The following is a 26,056-nucleotide window of genomic DNA, read 5'->3' on the forward strand; positions in this document are numbered from 1 at the left end:
CGACAAAAAGAACTACGTACAACACCTGAACGACAAGCGTGACCAACCAGCCGAGCGACCACCCGAACTCTTTACGGCATAGATGCAGACCAGCGGCCGCCCCAGAGCAGTGGGGACCAATGAGGAAGGGAAGCTAAAGTGGGACGAGAAGACAGACCAATCACAGGCAAGGAAACGTTGTCGCTGCCAAGAGCCACCAACAATCGACCTCTACCCTTGACGATAATTCTGAGTTTGGTCGATGATAATCTGAATGGCAGGGCGAGTATACCAATGGTCCTCGAGTATAGATATGCATATAGAATATCTCATCTCCAGAACTATAATGAGGACTTCCTCAGTCAGTAATAGTAAAAACATTTGTCAACCAACAACTGGTGACTGTAGTCAACATACTCTGCTGTGTGAGGACCCCAGTCCCTCAGGTTCTACAACCTGGCCACTACCTTCGAACCCATATGAGGAGGTTGTGGAATCGGCACACGAGCCCTGTCGTCAAGATTGGGCCCAAGTTCTGATTGCTAATAGCAGAGCCACTACCTAAGGTAGATACCAGGGCCTGTTACGACTACCTGGTTATTACCAGTGAATGTACAATGCCTATCTCGTTTTGATCATTAGCGCAAGACTTTGAAACCAGGATTTCCCAACAACATCACAACCAAGAAACAACTATTTCAGTGCCAAAAGTGGTGCAAATGGTTATATACTTCATTTAATGAATTATTAAAATAGTTATTTACACAAAATTCGTGAATATGTGAATATGAGTAACAAACTTGGTCTACATTGTGAGGTTGACAGGGTCCATCCAAAGTTTTTCACTAACAAGCAAACAACGGGTGAACTGTAAATGTCTCAGGCATGAATGTACTTGTACATACAAGTACGTAGAGGATCTGGTGGAGACCCCTTGCGGAGATGCAGCCAACCACTGTGGCCCGCAGGCTACTGGTCCTTGCCAGCTCTTCATTGGCCAGCGCCGTTAAGACACATGTGCCGCGATCCCCCGTTTGCCTTCGGGCGGAAAACGCGGGCCTGCTGCTGTTTCCAGGTGTTCGGTTGCAGCAATCCATGCAGCATGCTGCCAGAGCGGACGCCAAACTTGGTCTCTCTATAGGTGCTGTCTTCCACCGCGTATTTGGTCTTACTTTCTACAGTATAACCTGCAGGACAAACACAGTGCCCAGTAGGGTAGCTTCTCTGTCTCACCATCCATTCCTGTACATACAAGGATTAAGTACTGGATTTTTGCTCGACAGAAACCGCCGCGATCGCTGAAGCGGGGGTACTTAAATGAGGTGGAGTGGATTCAAACAGTTCGAGATCACGGCACAGCTCCTTAAAGGGCTGTGCGTCTTAAACCTGCAGTTACTAGATGCGTCGTTATCACAGCCAGTTCCTGATTTAGGTTTAAAACTGCTACTGTTGTTATTTCCACATGACGTTCCTTCCTACGTTTTTACTTAGACACGACGGAATCGAATATCGGAGTTGCATACAAAGAAAGTTTGATGGTGATTACACATCATCAAAGAAACCAATCATCGCGACCATTGGGGCGGTTGTACAGCTGCGCTAGGGCAACAGGAAATGGAGACTACAAACCAAGGTGGTTACCAGGCACACTCAGCCACGCTACCAGACACTCCAGGGGCAGGGGCAGGAACCGAGCCATGCATCACATTTTTGATTGTCGATGTTTCCAAGCAACCTGGAACAGTTCTGTAGAAGCCAGATCTAAGTGACTGTCTACATCCCTATACGCAGGCTAGTGTTCAGATGGATGCAACACTTCCCAATCAAGACACCCGTCCAAAAGCACGCGTCAGCTCGGGGTCCGGCGGTGACGTCATGCTCCCAACGCCAACCCCAACCCAAAACCCAACCGAGAGCAAGAGTGATCATCCCATATCCTCAGACACTGCTGCCGATGCCAACTCAATGGGAGATATCCCTTCACCTGGGGAGCTAGTCTCCCAACAGGCAACTAATTCTTCATTTTCTTCTTCTCAGCAGGAGTCTCAAGCCGCCCCAACACCTGATCCACAAGGACCACCACCGCTGCCGATGTTTCCTGACCCCCGAGCATCATCTACACAGTCACTGCTGTCATCGACAGATGGAGAGGAAGAATGCAAAAAACGGAAGCTCCTTGTCATTTACATTCATGGCTATATGGGCAGCGACTCGTCTTTCCAGTCATTTCCAGCTCATGTGCACAACCTGCTTAAAAACCTCCTGGCGGAATCCCATATTGTCCACACCAAGATTTACCCTCGCTACAAGACTTACAGGTCTCTCGAGTTGGCCCGAGATAATTTCAGTGACTGGCTGATTCCTTACGAATCACCTACTACAGATGTGGTCTTGGTGGGACATTCAATGGGTGGGCTGTTGGCCGCGGAGGTAGCCATGATGGTATGTCGGTTTGGAGCGTTTGCACATGATACCCGGGAGGATGTGAGGACTAACAACTTTCATCTAGCCTTCCATTCAGACAGCCACTTCTCCCTTTCGACACCGTATCCTGGGCATTGTGTGTCTTGATGCTCCTTTACTTGGCTTACACCCAGGAATTGTAGTCTCAGGCATAGCGAGTCTCTTCCGGCCGTCTCCTGAGTCCTTTCCCGCTGATGACAATAGTATCCCAACAGAGCATAAGCTCTCAGAACCATCGCAGTCCCTTTCCCATGATCCATCCATCTGCTGTGAGCCCTCGTCTGCATTAGGTGCTTCTTCTCCTGCTATGAGGTCTGAGCCGTGGCCGAGTACCACCCACGAAGCTTTCGACCCCTATTTCAATCCTCCTTTCTTCAACGATGTAGAATACAAAGATCGTGGGAGGTTGAAGAATTTTGTACATTTTATCAATAAATACAAGGAAGAGAATCTGATACAGGCCGCAGCTTCACACCTCGTGTCGCATCTAGAGTTCAATGCGTGTCTCGCCGATCTATCTGGGCTGAGAGCCCGTTATCACCGCCTGCGCAGCTTGGAAGACATCGATGTGTGCTCGCAAACGCAGAATCCTGTTGACAAGCGTCCTGGTAGAGTCAGGTTCATTAACTACTACACTGTGTGTCCCGGGCTTCCGAAAAAGCAAGAAACGAGCTTGCCAGACACATCTGAGGTTCTGTGGGCGCAGGAGGCGCAGCTGCAGAATGTAGGCTCTGGCACGTTATCACTGAACACAGGTTCTGGGACATCCACACCAAAAATATCCATCGAGAATCACAGCACCGATCAGAGGCACTCGACAACTCATACTAGCAACCTTAAGTTGGACTCAGGCGGTTCAGTTCTTTCAACCACCTGCTTGCCGCCCACAAACGAAGACAAGACCCATAACGGACCCTCCTTCCCTCCTCCTCCACTCCATCCCCACGCCGTTGATTCCGCCTCCGAAGCTTCTGTGCGCAAGCGAGCCTCCAGGCTCTTCAAGCGCGCTCAGAAAGCCCTGCTTCAGGCCATTGAGGACGGAAATAATACAACAACCCCAAAAGCTCATCAAGAGCACCGCTTCCGAGACGTCCTGAGAGATATTGCCAATCAGGTGCTCGACCGCGACACGGATATCAAATCTCACAACACTCACAACAAACATGACGCATTGTCTGAGTCAGCATCATCCTCTCACGTCTCCCTGGTCGCAGAAAGGGAAGCCGAAGACGAAACCATCAGCATCGTGGAATTAACAACAACGCCAACAACCCCCCGCAAACGCCTGCGGAAGTTCTGTCTTCTCCCCACAAAGATCAACGGGGAACCCGACCAGACTTGGATCGAAGTCTACATTGCGGACGTCGACGAGGTTGGCGCGCACTGCAGCATGTTCGACGCTCGCCGGCCACACTACGAGCAGTTGGCGGGCGATGTTGGGCAACGCATTGCCCAGTGGGTGTGGGATGATGCTTCAGCTAGGGCTGTTCTCGACAGTCTGAGTAATGGATGTCTAGATGGTGGTTATGGTACAGCGGCGGCGGCGGCAGCAACGGCAACAAAGGAAGAGGGTCAGAAGAGTGGTGATGTTGGAAATAAGCAATGGGAAATTGAGGGTTGCGAAGAGAAGAGGGAAAAAGGACGCGAAACAGAGAAGAAACAGGAAGTAGAAAAGGATGAGGGGAATGAACTGAAGGAGGGGTGATACCGGAACATGGGTAGACAGAGAGGCTTCAACGAGTTTGGGCATCTTGATATTAGGGTAACCGAGACCGGTGCTGATCGCTGATATTGTGTATAATTTTTGACTAAACATAGATCTACCGGGGTATCTTCCTACCTTCCTTGGATCTGCTTGAAAGAAGATGCGCAACAAAAGACTAGAATCTCCTTAAGTGAGTCGAGGTCGGAAGTCAATTGACGATGGGATAGATGCATTGCAAAACAAGGGTTAAAGTCTAATAGTACCAATTTCAAGGGATCAGACCTGATCACTGTCCATGTATGGTAAAAATGTGATCTCAACTTTGCTGAGCAGAGCAAAGGCATCCGCATTCCCGAGACGCTAAACTCATAGCTAAGCGGCTGAGAAAACCTTCATTTGGTCGTAGCTATAGCCGCATCCATTCAACCATGCGCTCCTCGTCCAGGTTCATTAGAAGATAGGTACCTCCCAAAGTTCATCCCAATTGCGCGTACCCCAGGTTCATGAGTAATAAATGCGAGCAATATCTCAGCTCACCATCTACCTTTTTACCTGCCTGAAAGGCAAGAACGAAAACCAGACCCAAACGCCGTGCTGCATATCCCACACAACAGAAAAATGCAAGATGAATGAAACCCGCCACAGCAGATCCATGGAAAGGCCAAGAAGCCGGCTGGGCGTATGTGCGGCCGAATCATATGCCTCGTGATGCAAAGAGAGCCCAGTATCTCTCTTGCCAGAGCACCATTATGTACCATGATCCATTATATGTTTTCTCCCGTCACCATTCCTGGGACGGATGAATGAATCAACAATCCCCGTCGGCATCGCGCGAGCCAAACACATCACTGATTCGTCTTTTCCCTTCTCGGTTGTTGCCTTTCTTTCCTCTCATAGGATTGTTTCCAGATATCGAACCTTTGAAATCTGGGTTGCCGTTCAAGGCAAGTGTCCAGGACTCAATCCATGGATTTGATGATCCGAACTCTGATAGCTTGCGCGCGTAAAAAAGCAAAATCAACTGAGGAAGAGTTTGTCGTAAACCGGCTTCACCAGGTATCACCCTGAAAACGGATCAGGGGCTCTCGATGCGTCGGAATGGGGTTGAGCTTAAAGGGTTTACAATGAAGGGGTTGCCTCGAACCCGACGGCCAGCAGTGGCCTCTTAGCTCCCAGTAGTGCCGGAACCGTAGAGCGGCTGGCGAGCTTGGGATTGGGCATACGGCTGGTTGACCGGGTGGGCCTAAGTTATTCGCATGTCAGCACAAGGTCTCTCATCAGACAGGATCGTAGCCGTTGATGAGCACCTTTTTCCTGCGCTTCAGGCCCGAGGCCATATCGCCCTCTCCGGTCGAATATCCGGTCTCGTCATCGCCGGTTCCTTCGCCATATCCTTCTTCGCCAAAGCCTCGCTTCTTCATGTTCCGCTTGACTTGGTTCTGAGGAAAGGGAGTGCTGACTTTAGGACGAGGAAAGCCCTGTGTTCCCAAAGCCGGCAACGGGGTATTGGGAGCAGTCTGTCGCACTGACGATGCGCGGTTGTCGCCCTTTCCAGGAGCGAGATCACCCAGCACCGAGTAATCCCACACGGCTCGCGGTACATAGCCCTTTGCCATGGACATGGCCTTAGGTAGCTTCTGCTTCACTTCGGCGCTGAAACCATCATGGATGTTCCTGCCACGCGTTACGTGGACATCCCATACATCCTGTGGCATCTTCATGAGAGCGAGTAAGCCATCTTCGCGGAAGGGATCCTGTTTAACTTCGTCAAAGTGGCCTTGCACGCCGAGTCTTTTAATGTGACCTTTGTACGTCTTCCTGAGCGCGTTCTTCTCGCCGTTGGGAAGCACACGGGCAACTTCGCCAGCAAGCTCCTTCAAGTGGTAAATCTCGAAGAGATCTTCGGACACTCGAGGCCGAGGCGGCGGAAGATGCTCTGCAAGAAGCAACGTGTTAATCAAGCCTCTGTAATTTATTATTTGCAAAACAAGAAAAAAAAAGGCAGTGCTATGGTCTAGCTCCCCATGCCACGCCAAGTCACCGATTAAGAACAGCACAGCGCGCAAATGCGATGCAAGTGAACGGCTGCTCGTTTGGTGTTGTAAGCGGGTAAAAGGGAGCCTTACGAGTTCTGCAAAGAAGGTACTTCTCGCCGACATCCAAGTGCAAGTCGGTGATGCCCAGCATGCGATTTTCAATGTGGGCTTTCTTCTGTGCACGATCGCCGATGTCGCTAACGTCTCTCTTGCGCTTGTGAGGGGAATCTCCTCCCATGATGGTATCCTGAGCCATCTCTGAGAGGAGTGAGCCTCCGTTGACGCTGTGAGCAGGCGTCGGCAAGGTTGTTGTAGTGCCAGTCGCAACGGAACCAGGCTGGCTTGTCGTGAGATCGCTCGTATTTGGAGAGTGAGACGGACTTTGCGGAGTCTGTGGGTGGAAGGACATGATGGTAGGTTGATGGAATTTGATGACGCAGTCGGTCGAGAGTGATGAAGAAAAGAAAAGGCTTGGCGCGACCGTCGTCTGGTCGACCGATGGCAACGGGCAACAAGCGCGCGAAGGCCGAAACGGGCGCGCGAAGATTGAGGCGAGATGAGATGAGACGGAGGGCAGTAGACGCAAGATGATATCGCGATCGTTCGATGGGCAATGGATGGCGGGGGGAAGAAGGGGAGGGAGAAATGGAGGAGGCTATGTGCCTCGTCGAGCAAAGCGCCGACAGCGGCAATCACGCAACCCCCAATCCCGCCAAAACGCTCGTCTCAAAGTCGGCGGCTGCGGGAAATATCAATAAAAGTGCTGCTCCAAATTGAATAAGCTCGATACCAACAATTTCGAGTCGGTATCGGCGTGGCGCTCGACACTCGCAGGGGCTGATGCTCGATTGAAGGGCGTTGGGCGACGGAATGCCGTCGATGATGATGGGGAGGTGCGGAACGAAGAGGAGGCGCCCCGTCTTTCCTGCCCTTTCGCTTTGCTGTTGTGGTCTGTGCGTCTTGTCTGCACGGTACGAATCAGGTGGCAGGCACGGCCTAGCCGCTCCGTATCCTCCGTTTCTGGTTCCTTGTGCAACGACGGCGGATTCACATTCACATTCAACGAGAGCCTACAACGAAGCCGAAATATGTAGTTGCTTCAAAGAAAGAAAAGCGGAGCCATGAAAACAATTCATTCATATGCAGGACAACCACTGATTGATTGGCAAATGTCATCTCAAGACAATAATCTGCGTCCTGATTGTAGAAGGCGTTCTTGTCCGTTACGCTCGGCTGCAGCAGGAACATTCACTTATTAGTACCAGTTGAGCCTCGGATGGTTTCCCAATCTCAGTTTCCCATCGCTCCGTCGCATCCCAGCCAATCGGATTTCGCGATCTGCAATCTCTTGCATGTACTTTGGCACTGCTCTTTTTTGCATGCCATCGATGATTCAATATGGTGAAGACAACGGTATAGGCTTCAGGAATATATAACACCGTACTTACACTGCATACGTAGAGCATCGCCCCGATTCTACTCTTCTTGTTCTGATACGTACCTGCCAGTGGGACATATTGTGTGTAGAACCACAGCGAACCAACGCTGGATGACCGGTGCGACCACCCGCTTGGCCCACAACAGGCGCGCGAGAACGTGAGACAAGGCCAGCGGCGAGCGCAGCCAGAAATTTCAGAAACGGTCAAGGCGTCCGTTCTATCGCCAAAGACCCGAAGACCTCGTTCCAGGCGCGGTCGCGACGCGCCCAGCCCCGCGCCTAAATACTCCCGAACCGTCACAACTGCCCGTCACGTTGGTTTCTGGTACGCATATGCTATAACGGTCAGGCTGGGTAGTGCAACAATGACCCGTTCAATAGAGCAGTGTTCTATTAGGTTCTTACAGAACATGAGTCAAGCCTAAGGTATCAAGTTGCAGGCGGTGTTAGCGACCACGTGTGATCTCGACCTTCGACAGCCCTGCCTTCTCAGATATCCTCGGCCTCTTTGTCATCCACAGGCCACTTCTGGTCAACATGACAGCTATGTGTCTATAATTTCACGGCCGCATTCCATGTCCCACAAAACTTAACCTGAACGCCGAACTTTTCCTTCTTCACCACGCCCGACACGCAGACGTTGGCAATGAAAGAAATAGGTGGGTAACTTCTCACAAGGAGAACAGTATGTCCAGAAATTCCCCAGCCGGCCTTAGCCAACTTGGAGCGGTCAAGGGTATAGTTTGCAATTAGCAAAAACGCGATCTCGGACGAATCCTCACTGATACGCGTAATACCCCTGCACTGGGATGGGGAAGAAAAGAGAAGCCAAAATAAAATGTGGGAGGGGAGAGGGAGAATATATAAATGTGGAACGTCTGGTCTGTGCACGTCTGCGTTTGACAGCGAAGAGGGCGGGGAGTGAACAGTGTTAATATTCACGTTTCGTAATATGCGCACTGTATACAAGGATTGATGACAAACGTCTGGTAAACAAAGGACAACTCGATGGCCTCGTGAGACGGTAGGTGGTAAAAGAGCGTCGTTGTTGACTTACTACTATTGTTCAATCCAAGCTCGTCGGCAAAAAGAACCCTTACGCAGAGGCGACTAAAAACAGTGCTTTTGACCCGCACCCGATTTGAACGGATAACCTTTCGATCTGGAGTCGAACGCGCTACCGTTGCGCCAGCGAGTCCTAGTTGAGTGTCATGGAGTTTACGGAGAATCATTGTTCTTCACAACATCTGTAATCCCGGATCCTATCACTGGACAGCTTCCAAAACATGACGTCAAGCCCATCAGGCACCGGCACACCACGAACTTTGTTGAGGTGGGGCTAACGTCGGTATTGTTTCCATGTGGGCTGTGTTCCTGCAGGAGAGAATACCAACATGGATTTCATTATTGTCCTCTTTCCTCTGATATTGAGAAGTAACGCCTAGTGCTTGCAGCGTGGCAAATGGAAAAATGGGAATGTTACCCCTGTCTTAAAGAGTCTGAAGGAACAAGCACACCTACTCGGCTAGGGTGCTACCGGTATTCCGTAAGCGTCCTACCAATCTTGAATACTACGAGGAGACTGAAGTGATAATGCCTGAATGGCAGAACTGATCACTCTTGTCTCTACCCAAATGGCCCGGGGATCTTTCAAAATATTGTAGCATACTAGCTCACCTATCGTTCACCAATTATGCGAGATGACCTTGCTTTATCAATCATGGAAGCAGCCGGAAGCAATCCAGGTAGGCATCTCAAGGTTGTAGGCGGCAAGCCCTGTTCTTTTGACCCAACAAAAAGAATTTGCATAGTGATTGAGAAGTTCCCAATCAACGTTGGTCCTGTTTAGTCTGTATGAGAATTTGTCATTCTTGGTAAGGCATTCAAGCAGTGGTGAGCAGGCTGCCTCCCACGTTTCATATTTGTCTCAAGAACTTTGGGTCGTGACCCCTGCCTGCAGCCGGCCAAACCACAGATCGGGAGAATCCCATGTGGCTCGGACACGTGCCTCGGTGATCGCTTGACGATTCATCTTCTCAATTCATAGAAGACTGTAGAAATGTCGAACAAGAAGACCTGTGAAGCCAAGCACGACTTCAATATAGGACCTGGCTGCTTTGTTGTCTAACTGAATCTCTGTCTGCCTTCTGCAGCCCAAGAACTGGTTCGTACCTAGATTCTAAGTCCTAGACTTGAATCAGCCCTGAGTAGCGCATTTAAGGCCTTAAGCATATACAGCATACAACGCAATCTCAATGAGCCCCTAAGACCACAGGCGCGATGGCTGCAGATACAAACTGCTGGCGGCGTGTCTGATGATGCAAGATTCAGATGCTGCAAACACAACCCCCTGGCCGGTGTGACGTTCTTGGCCAGATCCCAAACACCGGATTCCCGGCGTTGGCAACAGCGGGGCGCTCTTCAAAACGTTAAGCAGGCATTACGGGATCACTACGTCCTGCAGGCTGGGGAGGTGAGCAGCCGGAGTATGTGGGAAGTTTGGTAGGGCAGCGAATGACAATCCTCCTGTACACTCATCCCCAGGACTGAGGTAACTATACAGTGTAGGCATGATCAGGTCCCTCTGGAGCGTGCTATATGCTAGTCCCCTGATTCCGGGATGGCATCGCAAACATCTATCCGGAGGTGTGTGACGTAGGCCGCTCCGCGTGCTACGAGTTTTGTTAGCTTCTGTCCTTAACCCGACTGGTGCAACTCACGGAGGAACCCGGACTGATCTTTCGATCCCGCCACATTTGCCAGGTCCGCCAGAATATCCGCAGCAGTGCTATCTTTGATGTTTACTGCGCAGCTAGAGGTACCTAGGCAGTGCCTGCCAGCCAGTCAGAACCACGAAGAACTCGGGTCTCTCCATCAGCACTTGATGCCTTAGGTAGGTAGTCCTCGAGTCCCTGCATCTCCGATCAACGTCAGGGACTGGCTGGATCAGGAACCCGACAGTTTACAGAGTGCAAAAGAACTGCTCATTGCCCAAACGGCCAGGAAGTGCTGAAGCGGAGCTTACCAATCAACATCCAATACCACGGGGCTACCAGGGCCCCAAGGCACCCCCTTCAGCAGGTGTCAAAATCTCCCTGAATGTTTGGCTGCCGTCTGTGCGTTGGCTGCTGTTCCATGCCCCACCCTTCCTATCACTCGCCCATCCTCGACCGCTGAATGGGGCAGGCGCTTCACCTGGTGCCATATACACGAGGGAGACCGGCAGTTTACCGTCCATCTCTTCCTATTTTCACAATCACGCTGCTCAAGGCCGACCCGACCACTCACTCTGCATTCATCCGTGCTTTGATGTTGGCAGGCACACTTACAGGTTGTTAGAGGAGTTCATACAGCTCGCTCGTACGGGTACAATTTAAACTGCCCCTACTGACGCTTTGTCCCTCACGCCACTGCGAGCCAGCCTAGTCCCGCCCTCTCTTTCTCACATTCCCACCACAGCACCCACCGCACCTCCTTCTACTATTCTTCGGCACCATCTAAGCGGTTCCATCCAACCTCGCTGCCGTCCACTAAATACGGCCGTTTGCAGAGAAACGTCTTTTAACTCCGAGCAGCGTGCCACATATCACCGAGAAGGATACATGCGTGCCCAGCGTTCCTAATTTCGGGATAGCTGCACCCACAACAACCTAAGCATCGAGCCGCAGTGGCCTTTGTGGAGCATTCGACGTCGTGCCTCCTACCGACATGCAGGGGCGAGTTCTGGATTGATATTCTCGAGTCTCGGTTGTTGGACGTTAACGTTACCTGAGAGCCGTTATTTTGGGTGTCGTGTGCTCTGCCCCCATAGGCCCGGTGCTGCCGGCACATGTCACTCCTGATTCGACAACTCCTGAAGTCTGCACAGCGATATAATAATAGCAACATATTGTCTGTGGCTACATTTGTCCTGTGATTTCCCTGCGCGCTCGAAATATCCAACGTCTCTGCTTTGTTCATTCCCAAATAGCCTTAGGTACTTCGTCGAGGCTAAGTCAGGGCTCAAAAACCGTCGTGAAGAAATCGCCTTTTCTCAGTCTTAATTTCTCCGTCCACCACGCTTCAAAGATGGACCACATCCATCCGGGCTTTCAGATGCCCATTCCCCCACCCCCAATCATAAACCAGCCTCCACAGATCTTTGGCGGTTACACCGAGCATGGCATCCCGATTCCGCCGCAGCTGCCGCCTGATCTAATGGCGGCTCAGATGTTTGGGGATCCGGGCTTACTTGAGGACACCACAGAAGCGAAGCGAAGGAGAATTTCGAGGGTGAGTCCAAGCCTGTGCAGCGGTCGGATGGACCCTTGCAGCATCCCACTAACTGCTGCAGGCGTGTGATATGTGCAGGAAGAAGAAAATAAAGTGCGATGGCAAGCTTCCTGCTTGTACACATTGTCAGAACTACAAGACCGAGTGTGTCTTCACTCAGGTTGAGAAGAAGCGGGCCCCTCCCAAGGGGTAAGTTCCTCCAGTAGCTATCCTTGACTTTAGCATGACTGCTGACTGCCCAACTCTAGAGCCAAATATATAGAGGGGCTCGAAAACCGGCTCGGCCGGATGGAGCATTTGTTGCGGTTATCAGGTATGTAATCAGGGCCAATGATTTGGGCTTTTAACATGCGCACCCCCGCTCCTCCAACCACCACATAAGTTCCGTGAGGGGTTCTGTTCACTAATGGCATGGACAGGATTGCTGAGTGATGATGATAACGGTGCGACCGATCTTGGGGCCTTGGAGAAGAAGCTTGTAGAGAAGCAGCAGTCAAGACAGGCCTCTCAGACTGCGTCCAATCCTACTTCTCCTTCCCAAACAGCAACAGGCCAGGATGGGAATGCTTCGACTCCCCAGAGCTCATTAGCCTCTCCCGAGCCTGGCAAAGATGGCGAGAAAGGGAAGTCTAGCAGCCCGGGCAAGGAAAATGGCGAGGAAGAGCAGGAAGAAGTTGAGGAACTGTCAGAAATGATGTGCTCACTTGTCACAAACAACTATGGTGAAACTCGATATATTGGTGAGTCCAGCATAAAAAAGTTGGCCCGGCGGCTGAGTTGCTAACTTGCTGAAAGGCTCGTCATCCGGGTTCTCCATCTTCTCGCCAAAGGGGATACAATGGGTCAACGAAAAGATGGGCGACACCTCCTTCCAGCAGATGATATCAGACGTCTCGATGGACGATCACAAATGGGCAGCATGGAAGCCTGACGTCTTTGGCGACCTGTTTCGTCGTACTATCTTCCGCGAACTTCCCCCAAAGCCAGAGGCTTTGTCCTTGTTGAAGGACTACTTTGAAAACTTCAACTGCATCTTCCCGCTGTTTCACCAACCGACGTTCATGCATTTGGTAGAGAGACAGTACTCAAGTGACCCCTATACCGGGTCTGGTTGGTGGGCCAGCTTAAATGTGGCTCTAGCTATTGCACACCGGCTGCGGATCATGAGTAACCTGGTCCCTAAGGAGGAAGAAGACAAGGCTTGGGATTACATGAAGAACGCCATGGCCACTTTCCCAGAGTTGATAATGCGCAATACTGATCTTCTTAGCGTCCAAGCCATTCTAGGCATGGCTCTCTTCATGCAAGGAACACCTAACCCTCAGCCTTCGTTTTTGCTCATTGCTGCCGCCATCCGTCTGTCACACACAATCGGCCTGCATAAGCGAGGAACAGGTTTCCAGCTAAATCCGATCGAGATTGAGCAGCGCAAGAGGGTATTTTGGATCGCCTATATGCTCGACAAAGACTTGTGCCTGAGATGTGGGCGACCACCGGCGCAAGACGATGACGACATGAACGTGGAGCTTCCCGACGCCGATCCAGCTGATGGCATTGGTAATATCCCCTTGGCAGATGGAAAGGGCAAGATGAACTTATTCCGAGTCATGTGCGAGCTGGCCATTGTCGAAAGCAAGGTCTATAAACGGCTGTACTCGACCAAGGCGAGCAAGCAGTCAGAGGGGGAGTTATTGAAAGCCATCGGGGAGCTTGACAAGGAGCTCGAAGATTGGAAAGACCGCATCCCCATCGATTTCCGGCCAGAGCACGAGATCAAGGCTTCCCATACTCCGCTCATCCTACATATTGTCATGCTCCATTTCAACTACTACAACTGCCTTTGCACGATTCATCGCATGTCCATTCATCGCGGGTACTGGACCGACAGGCTCTCCAATTTTGCTATTCGGGGACTCAATGCTCGACCGATCAATCCACGCATCTTCTCGTCTGCAGCTCTTTGCACTTCAGCCGCAAGGGCGTCAATATCACTTCTCAAGTACATACCGCCGGGTGATGCTTCTTGCGTCTGGTGAGTTCACCCCGAATTTTACATTTGCAGTTGCTGAGTTTATTCTAACCACTAGTTGTCTTGGTGATGCAGGATGGTGCTCTATTTCCCCGTTACAGCCCTCGTAACACTGTTTGGAAATATCCTACAAAACCCTCTCGATCCAAGGGCACGATCAGATACGAAGTTGATGCAAGCTGTCGTCAACTTCTTATCCAGCCTTGGTCCTGAAGCTGAAACAGGTGGTGTACACCGCATGCTGGGCGTCTGCTCTGAATTCGAGCGTATCGCCAGGGTTGTAATTGAAAAAGCAGAAAAGGAACACGCATCACGGAGAAAGCGGAAGAATCAGGATCAACAACAGCCTTCGAATCCGACAATGACGACAACATCCACGGTAACCGCAGCGACAACAGCGTCAACAACGGCACCTGCCACTACTTCCTCCACGAGCCAATCGGTATCCTTTATCACTGACCCTTCGGCGCCGACATCTCGCCCAACATCCAGCTCAGCAACTCCTCGGCCAAGCCAGCTTACATCGGCCACCATCTGCACACAACAACCCCCACAACAACCACCGCAACAGCAAGCTTCGGCGGATCAACGAGCAACATCACAAGCGTCCAGTCCCAGGACAGCAGGTGCTATGAGCCAGGACTCATCGCCAACACCAGGCCCAACGACAGGTGGCTGGACCAGTGAATTTGCAACGCCTCACGACACAACGGCGCAATCTGACTACAATATATACGCTGATATGGCAGCATTCGATGCACAAATGGCTGGGTTGACAAGCATCATGGGTAGCCCTCCTTCTTTGGGACCTGGACATGGAAGCGGCGGTGGTGGTCCCTCTCCTTCCGATGGCTTGCCAGGCTCGGGCGGCGGTTTCTTCCAGCACCAACAGCCAATGCTGCCGCAAGATTTGTTTAGCTTGCCAATGACTCTCGACTGGGAGTGGGCTGAGATGAGTGGAGGCGCGTACCCTACCGTGGAGAATGGGAACTTCGGTAGCTTGCCCGGAACGACGGATAGTATGGGAGGTCCTCCCCCTATTACCGACCGGCTGAATATTCATTCCGCCTTTACTCAGAGCAGATGATTGAGACATTTGAGATACAGCATTTATCCTGATACACCTGTATTATTTGCTTCGTTGCATTGGTAGGGGTTTTTAAATTTTTTTTTCTTGCTCTCGATAGTGGGCGGAGAGCGGCTCTCTGCTCCTCACTTGCGAGAGCTACTGGGTTTGGAAATATCTTTGGATACACTACGTGGATATCGGCATGGATTAGACACACCAATTGGCACTGATCCACTTTGATGACAGTCTTGATTTCCCTGTTGGATACAACTTTTCTAGTTATGAGGTTTCCGGAGGGGGGCTAAGGCCTAATACTTTCAATTCATGAGTACATGTATGCGTATACTGTGTGCTAGCGGAACTCATGTGTGAACCACATATTCTTTGAAATTACTGTACTAAAGAAAAGCATGAGGTATTAGATATGTTATTCTTTCCCTTCTTCCCTGGGAGGACGGCTCTGGGGGCCGGGGGCGGGAAGAAGGGCAAGAGATCAACAACTGAAAGTGAGAAGTGCATGATCAGTCTATACTCGGGAACTTGAGGCAAAGTCAAAAATTCCTTAAAGGTGGCAATCCGTATCTTACAAACACATGACGGGCCAAACCTGGTCCAGGACGACATGTCGAGGATGGGATTGGAAGCTTCCGGTGCTGTCGTAACACCGGAGAGCCGAACATTAGTCAGCCAGGTAATCAAGAGGTCTGGGCAAGGCTGACAGGCTTCGATCATGTGACTTACAGCCAGCTAAGTGGAGGCTGGTGTGGGCAAATAAGGGCGTTGAGTGGCCAGCTGGCAAGCAGCACGGCTGATCTGAATGGCTGGATGACGGCGAAGTGCCCCGCAGTCCAGCACCGCAGTCCCAGTTTTCTGGAGCCTACGATCACGAGTCGTGGGCGGACTGCATCGCTGCATTTTCTCAGGCGGAAATTGCCGACTTCTGACGCCAGCAGGCAGCGGCAGCGCACGCAAGACCACCTTACCAGCCGTCCGTACGCATTGTACGGCTGCTGCTACTCGACAAGGGCGCTAGGGCACTAGGGCACTAGGCAACACGGCCAATTGCCCAGGTGCATTGAGAGAAGAGAGAAGGAAGAAAAGATTGGGGAAGGAGAGAAGAGCAGCAGGCCAGAGTCGAGAGCAAAGAGACAGGAGATCGGAAGGGGACTCGACGTCGACCAGCTCTTCTACCTACCTACCCTCCACCCACAACCGACCTAGACCACCTGACCTTACCAACGATCCGTTTCTGTTCTCGCCGACGCGATAATGTTCCGTACCTCGGGACGCCATTTGGCGCGCTGCGCCGGGTTGACTTTGAGGTCGATTGCGCTCCCCGCCTCCCGAGCTGCTCGCATTGCCCCGCGGGCGCCTGCCGCGACAGCCTTCCTCGCAGCCCGCAGATACAACTCGACGAACAACCCGCAAAGACCAGATCAGAACGACGACCATGGATCACAAGACTTCCGGCCGCGCCGGCAACTCCCCGAGGGATGGGTGTATCTGACAGAGGAGGAGATGCAGCAGCTCCAGAAGTTCATCAACAATCTTCCCTCACCCAATCAACGGGCTCAGATGGCTGAGGCCTTTCGAGAGGTGAAGGAGATTGGCGTTCCGGTCGAGCTCCGGGACATCCTCCAGCGCGCCCTCAATGGTGAGGTTCGCATGCGGGATGCGCTGCAGATCCCCCGGATCGCCTTCAAGATCGTGAACGAGTTGTCAGAGCAGACGCTGGATGCCATCGACGCTGCCAAAAGAGACAGTAGCATCAGCCGGGCGAAGCCGAACGACAGTGAGACAACGACATCCAGCCAGCCTCAGCAGCAACAATCGCAAGACCAACAGCAAGGACAATTGTCGGCGCAGCAACGAGAACAATCATCAGTGCAGCAGCAGCAGCAGCAGCCGCAACAGCCTGCTCAGCAAGCACCGGAACAACAAGCCGCGCAACAGTCTCGGCAACAAGAGCAGCAGCAACATCAGCAACAGTCGCCGCCGCCGTCACAGCAGCAGCAGCAGCAGCAGAGGTCTGCGCAGCAGCAACAGGTTCGACAACAGCAAAGACAACAGGGCGGCTCTGGCAAGGGCCAAAAGCCTGAGGGGCCTGGGGGCTATGGCGGCGGCGGCGGAGGTGATTTCATTATCCAGGCTCTCATTGCACTCGCTATCTACGCTGCCGTGCAGGTGCTTTGGGGCAGCGAGACTTCTCGGGAAATGACATGGCAAGATGTGCGGTCTCAGTTCCTGGACAAGGGCTTGGTCGAGAAGCTCACGGTCTACAAGGACCGTGTTAAAGTGCATCTGAATGCCCAAGCGGTTCAGGCCGTATATCCTGACGGCAGTGTTAACCCCAACCTGGTCTACTACTTCTCCATTGGTTCTGTTGATGCCTTCGAAAGGAGACTGGAAGAGGCTCAGAGGGAACTTGGTATACCACCTAGCGAGAGGATACCGGTTACCTATGCGCGCGAGGGTCAGATGCATGCTCTGATCCAGGCGTTTGGGCCGACTCTTTTGCTCGTCGGCTTGTTGGTCTGGCTAACGCGGAAGGGCGTGAGCGGCAACAGCGGCTACTTTGGCTTCGGCAAGAGCCGGGCTAAGATGTTCAACCATGACACCCAGGTCAAGGTCAAGTTCTCCGACGTGGCTGGCATGGACGAGGCCAAGACTGAGATTATGGAGTTTGTCAGCTTCCTCAAGAACCCCGAGCGCTTCCAGAGGTTGGGTGCAAAGATCCCTCGCGGCGCCATCCTGTCCGGTCCTCCCGGTACTGGTAAGACGCTGCTGGCCAAGGCCACGGCTGGCGAGTCGAATGTGCCTTTCTTCAGCGTCAGCGGTTCTGAGTTCGTCGAAATGTTCGTCGGTGTTGGCGCGTCTCGTGTCCGCGATCTGTTTGCGACGGCACGCAAAAACGCTCCTTGCATCATCTTCATTGATGAAATCGACGCCATCGGCCGGTCGCGTTCCGAGGGCGGTGGGTTCCGTAGTGGCGGCAACGATGAGCGCGAGGCCACGCTGAACCAGATTCTGACCGAGATGGACGGTTTCAATACAACCGAACAGGTTGTGGTGCTTGCGGGTACCAACAGGCCGGACATTCTCGATCAGGCTCTGATGCGTCCTGGTCGCTTCGACAGGCACATCCACATCGACAGGCCGACGATGAAGGGTCGTCAAGACATCTTCAAGGTGCACCTGCGCAAGATCAAGACCAATGAAGACATGGAGTACCTCTGCGGCCGTCTTGCTGCCCTGACGCCTGGCTTTGCGGGCGCCGACATTGCCAACGCTGTCAACGAGGCTGCGCTTATTGGTATGTCTTCCTTGCTACACCTTTCTTACCAGTAGGTGTTAGATTTCATAACACCGATGCTGATGATATAAAAAAAACAGCTGCCAGAGCCAACGCGGAGAGCGTGCAGATGATTCACTTCGAGCAGGCCATTGAGCGTGTCATCGGCGGTCTGGAGCGCAAGTCACTGATCCTCAGCCCCGAAGAAAAGAGGACAGTTGCGTACCACGAGGCTGGCCATGCCATCTGCGGCTGGTACTTCCGGTGGGCAGACCCCCTGCTAAAGGTGTCTATCATCCCTCGTGGTCAAGGCGCTCTGGGTTATGCACAGTACCTGCCGGCCAGCGATGCCTACCTGATGACGGAGAACCAGCTTATGGACCGTATGGCCATGACGCTTGGTGGCCGCGTTTCTGAGGAGCTGCACTTCCCGACAGTTACAACGGGCGCCAGCGACGACTTCAAGAAGGTCACGCGCATGGCGACGACCATGGTGACGCAGTGGGGAATGTCGAAGAAGCTTGGCCCGTTGCACTACAACCAGGACCAGAACCAGCTGCACAAGCCGTTCGCCGAGGCCACGGCGCAGGAGATCGATGCTGAGGTCCGGCGCATCGTCGACCAGGCCTACAAGCAGTGCAGAGACCTGCTGGAGGCCAAAAAGAAGGAGATTGGTCTTGTGGCCGAGGAGCTACTGCGCAAAGAGGTCCTGACGCGCGACGACCTTGTGCGGCTGCTCGGCCCACGCCAGTGGCCTGAGAAGGAGGAGTTTTCCAAGTACTTCGACGGCAGCGGTGGCAAGAGCACGACGCCGCCATTCCCTACCGAGAGCACCGACTCGCCGCCTGTCAGCGGACCGGAGCCGGCGGCCTTTGAGGAGCAGAAGCCACAGGAGGAGGGAAATGAGGCTAAAAGGTGAGAGGTCGGGGCGGGGTTACAATAAGGAGCGGCCCAGCCCAGCCCAGCCCAGCCAGCCGGTCGGGAAAGGGATTCGTTAGGGAGGGCATGGAAAGGAGCACGCGGTTTGTTCCGAGTGTTGCACAGCAGCAATAACTGCCGCAACTGCTACCTACCACCACTGCTACCATACCACACACACCACCACCGCCACCACCACCATCGCTTTCATCGGGTTGTTACCTATCACTACTCTCATCAACTTGTTCCCCGATTTTCATGTAACAATATGGCGCAACATGGAATGGAAAGGAATGGAAGGCATTCAGAATTTGGGGCGATGGAGTTTCCCAGAAGAGAGGGTCTTACGCCTTGTTGTGGTGACCCATGCGCTTGGCTTGGTCTTCGTCATCTGCCTTTCCCTCGTCATCTTCCCGCGATCTTGGCCTGTCCTTGTTATTGTTGTTCTCGGCATCTTCGTTGTCGTCAAGGTTGTTGCTATGGAGCGCATCTGTCTCTAGCTGCGAGTGAGAGAGCCAGCAAATCGAAGAATGCACGCTGCTGGCAGCTGCGCGAAGAAGGAAGGGGAGCAGGCCGAAGAGAAGCTCTCGTGACGTGTATATGTAGACCGGGATAGGCTGGGGAGTGCCGATCCTGGGTTGGGACAGACCCTTCCTCTTGTGCTTCCCGTTTTTTTCTTTCTTGGAAGTCTTCCTTCCTGCACTGCATGTCTGTTCTGGAAGCCAGATACCTTGGGTGGGAGGGAGGATGTCTGTCTAGCTGACGGACGGGATGCAGAAAGCTGTGTAACTACCTAGCATGAAACATGGGTGGTGTATGTGTATGATAGGTGTAGATGTTTTTGCCTTGGGCCTTTCTTATGTAAATATATTGCTGTATTTGTTTCTCGCCAACCGTTGTACAGCAAGGTCGCGGTCAGCCACGGCTCTCGGCTATCAACTGGATGCTAGCCATATCCAGGCATGTTATCTATTTTCTTGTCAGCAGAGATAAGAATCGTCGGGTCGGACATTGGATGGCATCTTCCGTCTTTGGCTTTCCATCTTCGACTCTTTTATATCGCTGTAGAACTACCATGTGAGTAACAAGTACGGATAAGCTCTGCTGGGCCCGGACTCCAGCATTTTTGTGGGGGACCGAGCCGTCTCCTGCGCAATGTTGAGTTTAGCTTGGTTCCACAAATACCATCGCCGCCGCCTGCCGAGAAATGACGAGATTTAATAGTGCAAGGCATCATCCAGAAGCCCAACATCACAAAAAAATTTTTTATCTCTGGCCGTCACATTCATCGTTAGTTCAAGATCTTCCAGAGCCTGAGGCTGTATTTTGTTTTTCTGAAGATCCTGTGAGAAGTTGATAGTCGTTTGTTAAGTATTCGACCCTTCTTGCGGGACCCGAATTTTCAGGTGAAAATTTTACAGAGAGGCGGTCAGGGTTACTTGGTCGCTATGTTTGTTGGCGACGCGTGAGAAGAAGCGCTAGGAGTTGGACTGCAGTGGTCGTTGACGACATCGACCTTTATCCCATCCCTGACCAATTGCAACGGGATCCGAGAGCAGATCTCACAAAGACTCATAGGCCCCCCCTTTATTTTCATATTTCTTGTAATTCCTCTATGCTTCTTATCTTCCTTTTCAACCCTGGTATCTCTCCGATCCCTGTCTCTTTTTCATCACCACCAATTGGAACCCCCTTCTTGCTATTGTCGACACCGCCTCAGGTCAGCTTTCTTCTGTTCGGACGAGCAGTTACCGTCTCCTATGGCCTGTGTGGAAAAGAACTCCACAACCTCCGGCGGCCCCGGAAACCCCGGCATCTCCGGTAGTGAGTCCCGCTACCGCGCATCCGCGTCGCATGCCCATCCTGACCCCGGGGCCGAAGAAGCCCTGGCCTCTTTCTCCGGTGAGAAGGATGGAGATGAGAACCGTGATCCGGAGCAAGGACACGGCCACGAACCCGGAAGATCACGACGGCGACGATGGTTTGGTGGTAGGAGGAGTAGCCGATCACCATCATGCCCGCGCGAGCCATGGTGGCGGATTCACTTTTTTCAAGGAATGATTAACGATGTACGGAAGCGCGCCCCGTACTATCTGAGCGACTGGACCGATGCATGGAACTATCGCGTTGTGCCGGCCACGGTGTACATGTTCTTTGCGAAGTTAGTTTTGTCTCATTATGCATAATGAGCTTCGAGAGCGACAGCAACTGACTGGTCGTACATAGTATCCTTCCTGCCCTTGCCTTTTCTCTGGACATGTTCAACAAGACGGACATGAATTATGGTGTCAACGAGGTGCTGCTCGCGTCGGTTTTGGGTGCTGTAGTGTTTTCGTTCTTTGCCTGTCAGCCCCTGGTGATCGTTGGTGTCACCGGCCCCATCACCGTCTTCAACTAGTATGTGTGCTTCACTCTTTTCAGGGGTTAGATATGTGACTGACTGACCTTCGCAGTACTGTGTATGACATTATGGCCCCAAGAGGCACAAACTACCTGGCCTTCATGTGCTGGATTGGCCTGTATGTCCCTTAGATCAAGAGTTTTGACTCGAGACTGGCCGACTAACACTCACAGGTGGTCACTTGTCTTCCACTGGATCCTGGCCATTACCAACTCGTGCAACTGGCTTCGCTACGTGACGCGTTTCCCATGCGATATCTTCGGCTTCTATGTGGCCTTCATCTATCTGCAGAAGGGTATTCAGATTCTCACGCCCCTTGGCAATGAAGAGCCCTTCTATCTCTCTGTCGCTCTCGCTCTGCTTGTTTTTGCTATCGCCTATGCCTGTGGTGAGATTGGCAAGAGCACCCTCTTTCATCACCACATCCGCGTTTTCATCAAAGACTATGGCACTCCCTTAACCCTGGTATTCTTCACCGCCTTCGTGCACATTGGCCGGATGAGGCAGGTCAAGGTTGAAACTCTCCCGACTGGCATTTCTTTTGAACCGACTGTCACGGAAAGAGGCTGGTTCATCCATTTCTGGGACATTCCTGTCGGTGACATCTTCCTCGCCATCCCATTTGCCCTTTTGCTGACTATCTTGTTTTGGTTCGATCACAATGGTACGTTCTAGCCTCCACCCAACACACACACGCACACACACACACACACACACAAAAAAACAAAAAAAAAAAAAACCTACCCCTACTGAACCATGATTTCAAATCTAACCCCTGGACAGTGTCTTCTCTCATTGCCCAGGGCACCGAATTTCCCCTTAAGAAGCCTGCTGGCTTCCACTGGGATCTCTTCCTCCTCGGTGCAACAACTGGCGTTGCTGGCCTGCTCGGTCTGCCCTTCCCCAACGGCCTGATCCCGCAAGCCCCCTTCCACACCAACTCCCTCTGTGTGACCGAACACATTAAAGTCAAATCATCTTCCTCTACAGATAAGGAAGATCTCTCTCCCACCGATGATGACGACGGAGATGCCAAGTATGAGCTTCGCGCTTCCTATGTAGTCGAGCAGCGTGTGTCCAACCTGGCACAGGGCCTTCTCACCCTCGGAACCATGTCCGGCCCGCTCCTCAAAGTCCTGCATCTTGTTCCCCAGGGCGTCCTGGCCGGGCTCTTCTTCATCATGGGCTTCCAAGCCCTGGAAGGCAACGGGATCACAGCCAAGCTCCTCTTCCTGGCGCGCGACCGGCGTTTGACACCCCGCTCGCACCCCTTGCTGCGCTGCCCGCGGGCGAAGCTGTGGCTTTTTGTCATCGTTGAGCTGATTGGCTTCGGCGCCACGTTTGCCATCACCCAGACCGTGGCGGCCGTCGGATTCCCTGTGTTCATCTTTGCCCTGATTCCCGTCCGCGCGCTGCTGCTGCCCAAGTGGCTCACTCCCCAGGAGCTGGCCTTGCTTGATGAGCCGACTGCAAGCCCGTTCACAATGGAGAGCGTCGGCGGCACGTGGGGTGCCGCTGGGTCGGTAAAGGACGCAATTGCCGGGGTTGCTGATGCCGGTTCAGGTGTTATCCTGGAAGCCCAGCGCGGGACTGAGTCGTCCTCTGGAGAGGATGGGGCTGAAGAGCTCGGGGAGCTTGCTAGGCGGGTGTCATCACGGCGCTCGCAAAACCGTAAGGAGAAAGAGGAACGCGCTGTGGCTGATGTTGAACTGGCCGAGCGGGGGGAGAGTCGAAGTGGGAGCGTGAGGAGGCGGTTGAGCGTTGCCAACCGCACGGCTGGGGATCCCGCATAGAGACCACAGGCAGGTATACATAATGTGTAGAGGTTATTGTAATGCAGATAGAAGCTCACAGTCCTAGAGCATAGACTGACATCTATGTGGATAGATGGGTAATATTCAATAGTAAGCAACATCAATGTTTGGTTGGCTTAGACCAACCAGAACGATGTCATCGTTCATTTGCACTGTTGTCCACTTCGAATTTGCCTATCGACCTTCTTTCAACGCCTACTGGCTCTTGGAAGGTCGTGATTTGGCATTAAATGAATGTGTAATATACAGCCAGTTAAAGACCATCATGAACATCGCAAAATTCTTTCCTGATGGGACGCTCTCAAGATCACTTGGCAATGTGGCAGTATGCAGAACAAGAGCTTTCAAGCTTGGCTTCACAGGCCAGTGCTGAGCTGAGTTTCACATGTAATTCAATACTTGATTTTGTGATAGTCACGGGAGCGGGACACAAAGTGGTTCATGTACTCGGTCATCAATGTTGACTGACAATCATGAATTTGCGGCTATAAGAATGATGATTCATGATTCGTGCTCATTTGTTTCGTTGGCGTTGGGCCCTGTTGTCCTACCTGAAACAGCTGGTTTCTATTATCCGCGCCACTCTTAGCTCTCCAACCAGAAAACCGTCGAAGTGTGTCTAATCAGCAGCTGGCAATCAGCGATTAACGTAATATTTAAGCCTTCAGCTTGCATATTTCTTTAAATCATCGAAATGAATTACTTGAGATGAATGATTCAAGTGAATAAGCCACCCTGTGATCTTTGGGGAGCCTTCAGCGAGGAGTCAGGGAGGCATAAAGAGGTGCTTGCTCCCATCTCACAAGTCAAATCTAGAGGATTTCTGTTGCTACAACAACACCATTCGTTTCCCCCGCTTGTAGGCAGGTTTCACAGGATGGCATACGACCTAACCAGCAAGCTCCGTTTTGTCGACATCTCCGTGATTGCCCGTTCATCCACATTCCAACCGAGCGGCATGTAACCTGCAGTCGAGGAGACAGATCATGGCCATATTCTAGCCAGCGATGAACCCCCCACGGCTCTTAGTTGGACCGCTCGTGGGCGCTCTCTGACGGCGTCGTACCGACATCCTGTTCCGAGGCTCTTGCTCTTTTCGTTCTCCTCTTCGCGGGTGCCGTACTACGATGACTAAAGGATTTCCGGCAGGAAGGCAGTCGAGAAACAGGAAAGCAGTGGCGAGTCGGGATCTTTGGGTTGGAGGAGCCCCAAACTGCCCGCTTATATGGCTGTCGTCAATTCGATGAGCCAATCCCGTGCCCTGTCACTCCGTCAGAGCCGGAGGACTGGTCCTTACAGACAGCGCCGAGACCCTGGACGCTTCTGAATGATTGGCACTGAAACCCCGACTGCGGATCTTGGCTGGGTCAACCAGATCAACGGGTGTGACAGCGTGGTGGCGTCAGGGTGAACCATGGCGAGCCCCTCGCATCTGCCGCGGGGTTCGGATAACTAGCCGTAAGGAGGGGTAAACGGCAAGTCTGCGCAGCAAACCAACGCGTGACAACTTCAATCCAGCGAGCAGAGATATCGTCGAGCAAGTATCTGACCATGTCAACCAGGCAGGTGGGAGAGGGTATAGACACACACGTCTGTCGCTGCTTTTACTATCAGTCGCCCTTCGAAGCCATCTAGTCAGCTGAGTCTTGCTGAGAGCTGGCATTCATGCGTCAGATGGCAGGAATCAGCAGGATTGGACCATGGAGATCGTGAAAATTGCCATGCTGGATAGAGCCGGCTGGCTCACGCACGCGGGATGTTGCGCGAAATAGCTGGATTGGTGTGATCGACAGCTCGGCCTCCCAACCTGTACCTGGTCCTTTCCCGTTCACGCAGTCTCCCCGCACCAACTCCAGCAACTCCTGGATTCCAACCTGTTTCTCACCATCTCCTCGGTTGTCACCTCGTCGCCTGCCATATCTCCGCACAATCTGTTAGATCCCAGCAGTTGGAACGCCGATAAGAGAGACGAAGGCGACCGAGCGAGGGAGTGTTGCGTGGAGGTAGCCCAGGGTCAAGATTTGACGGCACCTGGGCAGTGGTAAGGACAAGAAATGTCGGGCAACTTGGGACTCCGTCCAGTCACTTGTGCTAGCGAGGTCAGGCGACAGGAGACAGGAGACAGGAGACAAAAGGCCGTCTGGCTTCGTTCGTTTCCCGTGAAGAAAGCGACTCGCCGCACTGCCTAAGGAACAGCTGGGCAATTTAGCCGAGTGAATCGTAGATTGTCTCCTAGGCCACGAGACGGCTCGGCCAGGTCATGGGTCGTCAACATGACTCAAGGGACAGCGTAAATCAGCCGGCAAAGCTTTGCACCATGTGCGCCTGCGAAACGGAACACAGCAGTTAATGCCCCAGTGCGGGAGGGCAGATATCGGATACCGACTTGCTTACTGCCTGCAGCATCTTGCTTCACCAACTTAGAGCGTGTAGGCGCTGATGTTTTTGTGGTTGTCGGCGTTGGCTCGAATTGGGCCGTTTCGTGCTTCCCTCGCGCTCCGCCTTTTTCGCTTTCTCGCTCACCCGACAAGCTCGATGAGCGGGTCAAACACACCGTTATGACATCGCTACCGTGAACCGTCTCTCCACGAGGTAGCAAGCACGGTCGGCTGCTGCGATGTCAGACCCATGACCCACCGC

The 26,056-nt window shown here is 52.6% G+C and overlaps 6 protein-coding genes and 1 non-coding gene across 7 annotated transcripts; 4 read left to right on the forward strand and 3 right to left on the reverse strand.

Annotated features, from left to right (window-relative positions):
* Nucleotides 1-1,854: 1,854 nt before the first annotated feature.
* Nucleotides 1,855-4,147, forward strand: CTHT_0029040 (uncharacterized protein; the record flags this gene model as incomplete). The annotated part of the gene is made up of 2 exons (XM_006693297.1): nucleotides 1,855-2,421; nucleotides 2,489-4,147. The coding sequence occupies 2 exons, from the start codon at nucleotides 1,855-1,857 to the stop codon at nucleotides 4,145-4,147; spliced, it is 2,226 nt and encodes a 741-aa protein (XP_006693360.1).
* Nucleotides 4,148-5,424: 1,277 nt separating this feature from the next.
* Nucleotides 5,425-6,592, reverse strand: CTHT_0029050 (uncharacterized protein; the record flags this gene model as incomplete). The annotated part of the gene is made up of 2 exons (XM_006693298.1): nucleotides 5,425-6,083; nucleotides 6,274-6,592. 2 exons carry the CDS (start codon nucleotides 6,590-6,592, stop codon nucleotides 5,425-5,427), a joined length of 978 nt encoding a protein of 325 aa, XP_006693361.1.
* A 2,155-nt stretch (nucleotides 6,593-8,747) lies between these two features.
* Nucleotides 8,748-8,819, reverse strand: CTHT_0029060. Its single transcript has one exon. It is a non-coding gene; the product is annotated as a tRNA-Trp (tRNA).
* Nucleotides 8,820-11,716: 2,897 nt separating this feature from the next.
* CTHT_0029070 (uncharacterized protein) lies at nucleotides 11,717-15,009 on the forward strand (the record flags this gene model as incomplete). The annotated part of the gene is made up of 6 exons (XM_006693299.1): nucleotides 11,717-11,893; nucleotides 12,024-12,082; nucleotides 12,142-12,206; nucleotides 12,313-12,633; nucleotides 12,689-13,925; nucleotides 13,998-15,009. The coding sequence occupies 6 exons, from the start codon at nucleotides 11,717-11,719 to the stop codon at nucleotides 15,007-15,009; spliced, it is 2,871 nt and encodes a 956-aa protein (XP_006693362.1).
* Nucleotides 15,010-16,260: 1,251 nt separating this feature from the next.
* Nucleotides 16,261-19,202, forward strand: CTHT_0029080 (mitochondrial respiratory chain complexes assembly protein rca1-like protein; the record flags this gene model as incomplete). The annotated part of the gene is made up of 2 exons (XM_006693300.1): nucleotides 16,261-18,304; nucleotides 18,385-19,202. The coding sequence occupies 2 exons, from the start codon at nucleotides 16,261-16,263 to the stop codon at nucleotides 19,200-19,202; spliced, it is 2,862 nt and encodes a 953-aa protein (XP_006693363.1).
* Nucleotides 19,203-19,545: 343 nt separating this feature from the next.
* CTHT_0029090 (uncharacterized protein) lies at nucleotides 19,546-20,325 on the reverse strand (the record flags this gene model as incomplete). Its single annotated transcript, XM_006693301.1, has 2 exons — nucleotides 19,546-19,834; nucleotides 20,294-20,325. 2 exons carry the CDS (start codon nucleotides 20,323-20,325, stop codon nucleotides 19,546-19,548), a joined length of 321 nt encoding a protein of 106 aa, XP_006693364.1.
* A 636-nt stretch (nucleotides 20,326-20,961) lies between these two features.
* Nucleotides 20,962-23,395, forward strand: CTHT_0029100 (putative inorganic anion exchanger protein; the record flags this gene model as incomplete). Its single annotated transcript, XM_006693302.1, has 5 exons — nucleotides 20,962-21,362; nucleotides 21,428-21,598; nucleotides 21,655-21,720; nucleotides 21,776-22,266; nucleotides 22,386-23,395. The coding sequence occupies 5 exons, from the start codon at nucleotides 20,962-20,964 to the stop codon at nucleotides 23,393-23,395; spliced, it is 2,139 nt and encodes a 712-aa protein (XP_006693365.1).
* Between the last annotated feature and the right edge of the window lie 2,661 nt (nucleotides 23,396-26,056).

The sequence above is a fragment of the Thermochaetoides thermophila genome (genome assembly GCF_000221225.1).
Source record: "Thermochaetoides thermophila DSM 1495 unplaced genomic scaffold scf7180000011816, whole genome shotgun sequence".
Taxonomy (NCBI): Eukaryota; Fungi; Ascomycota; class Sordariomycetes; order Sordariales; family Chaetomiaceae; genus Thermochaetoides; species Thermochaetoides thermophila.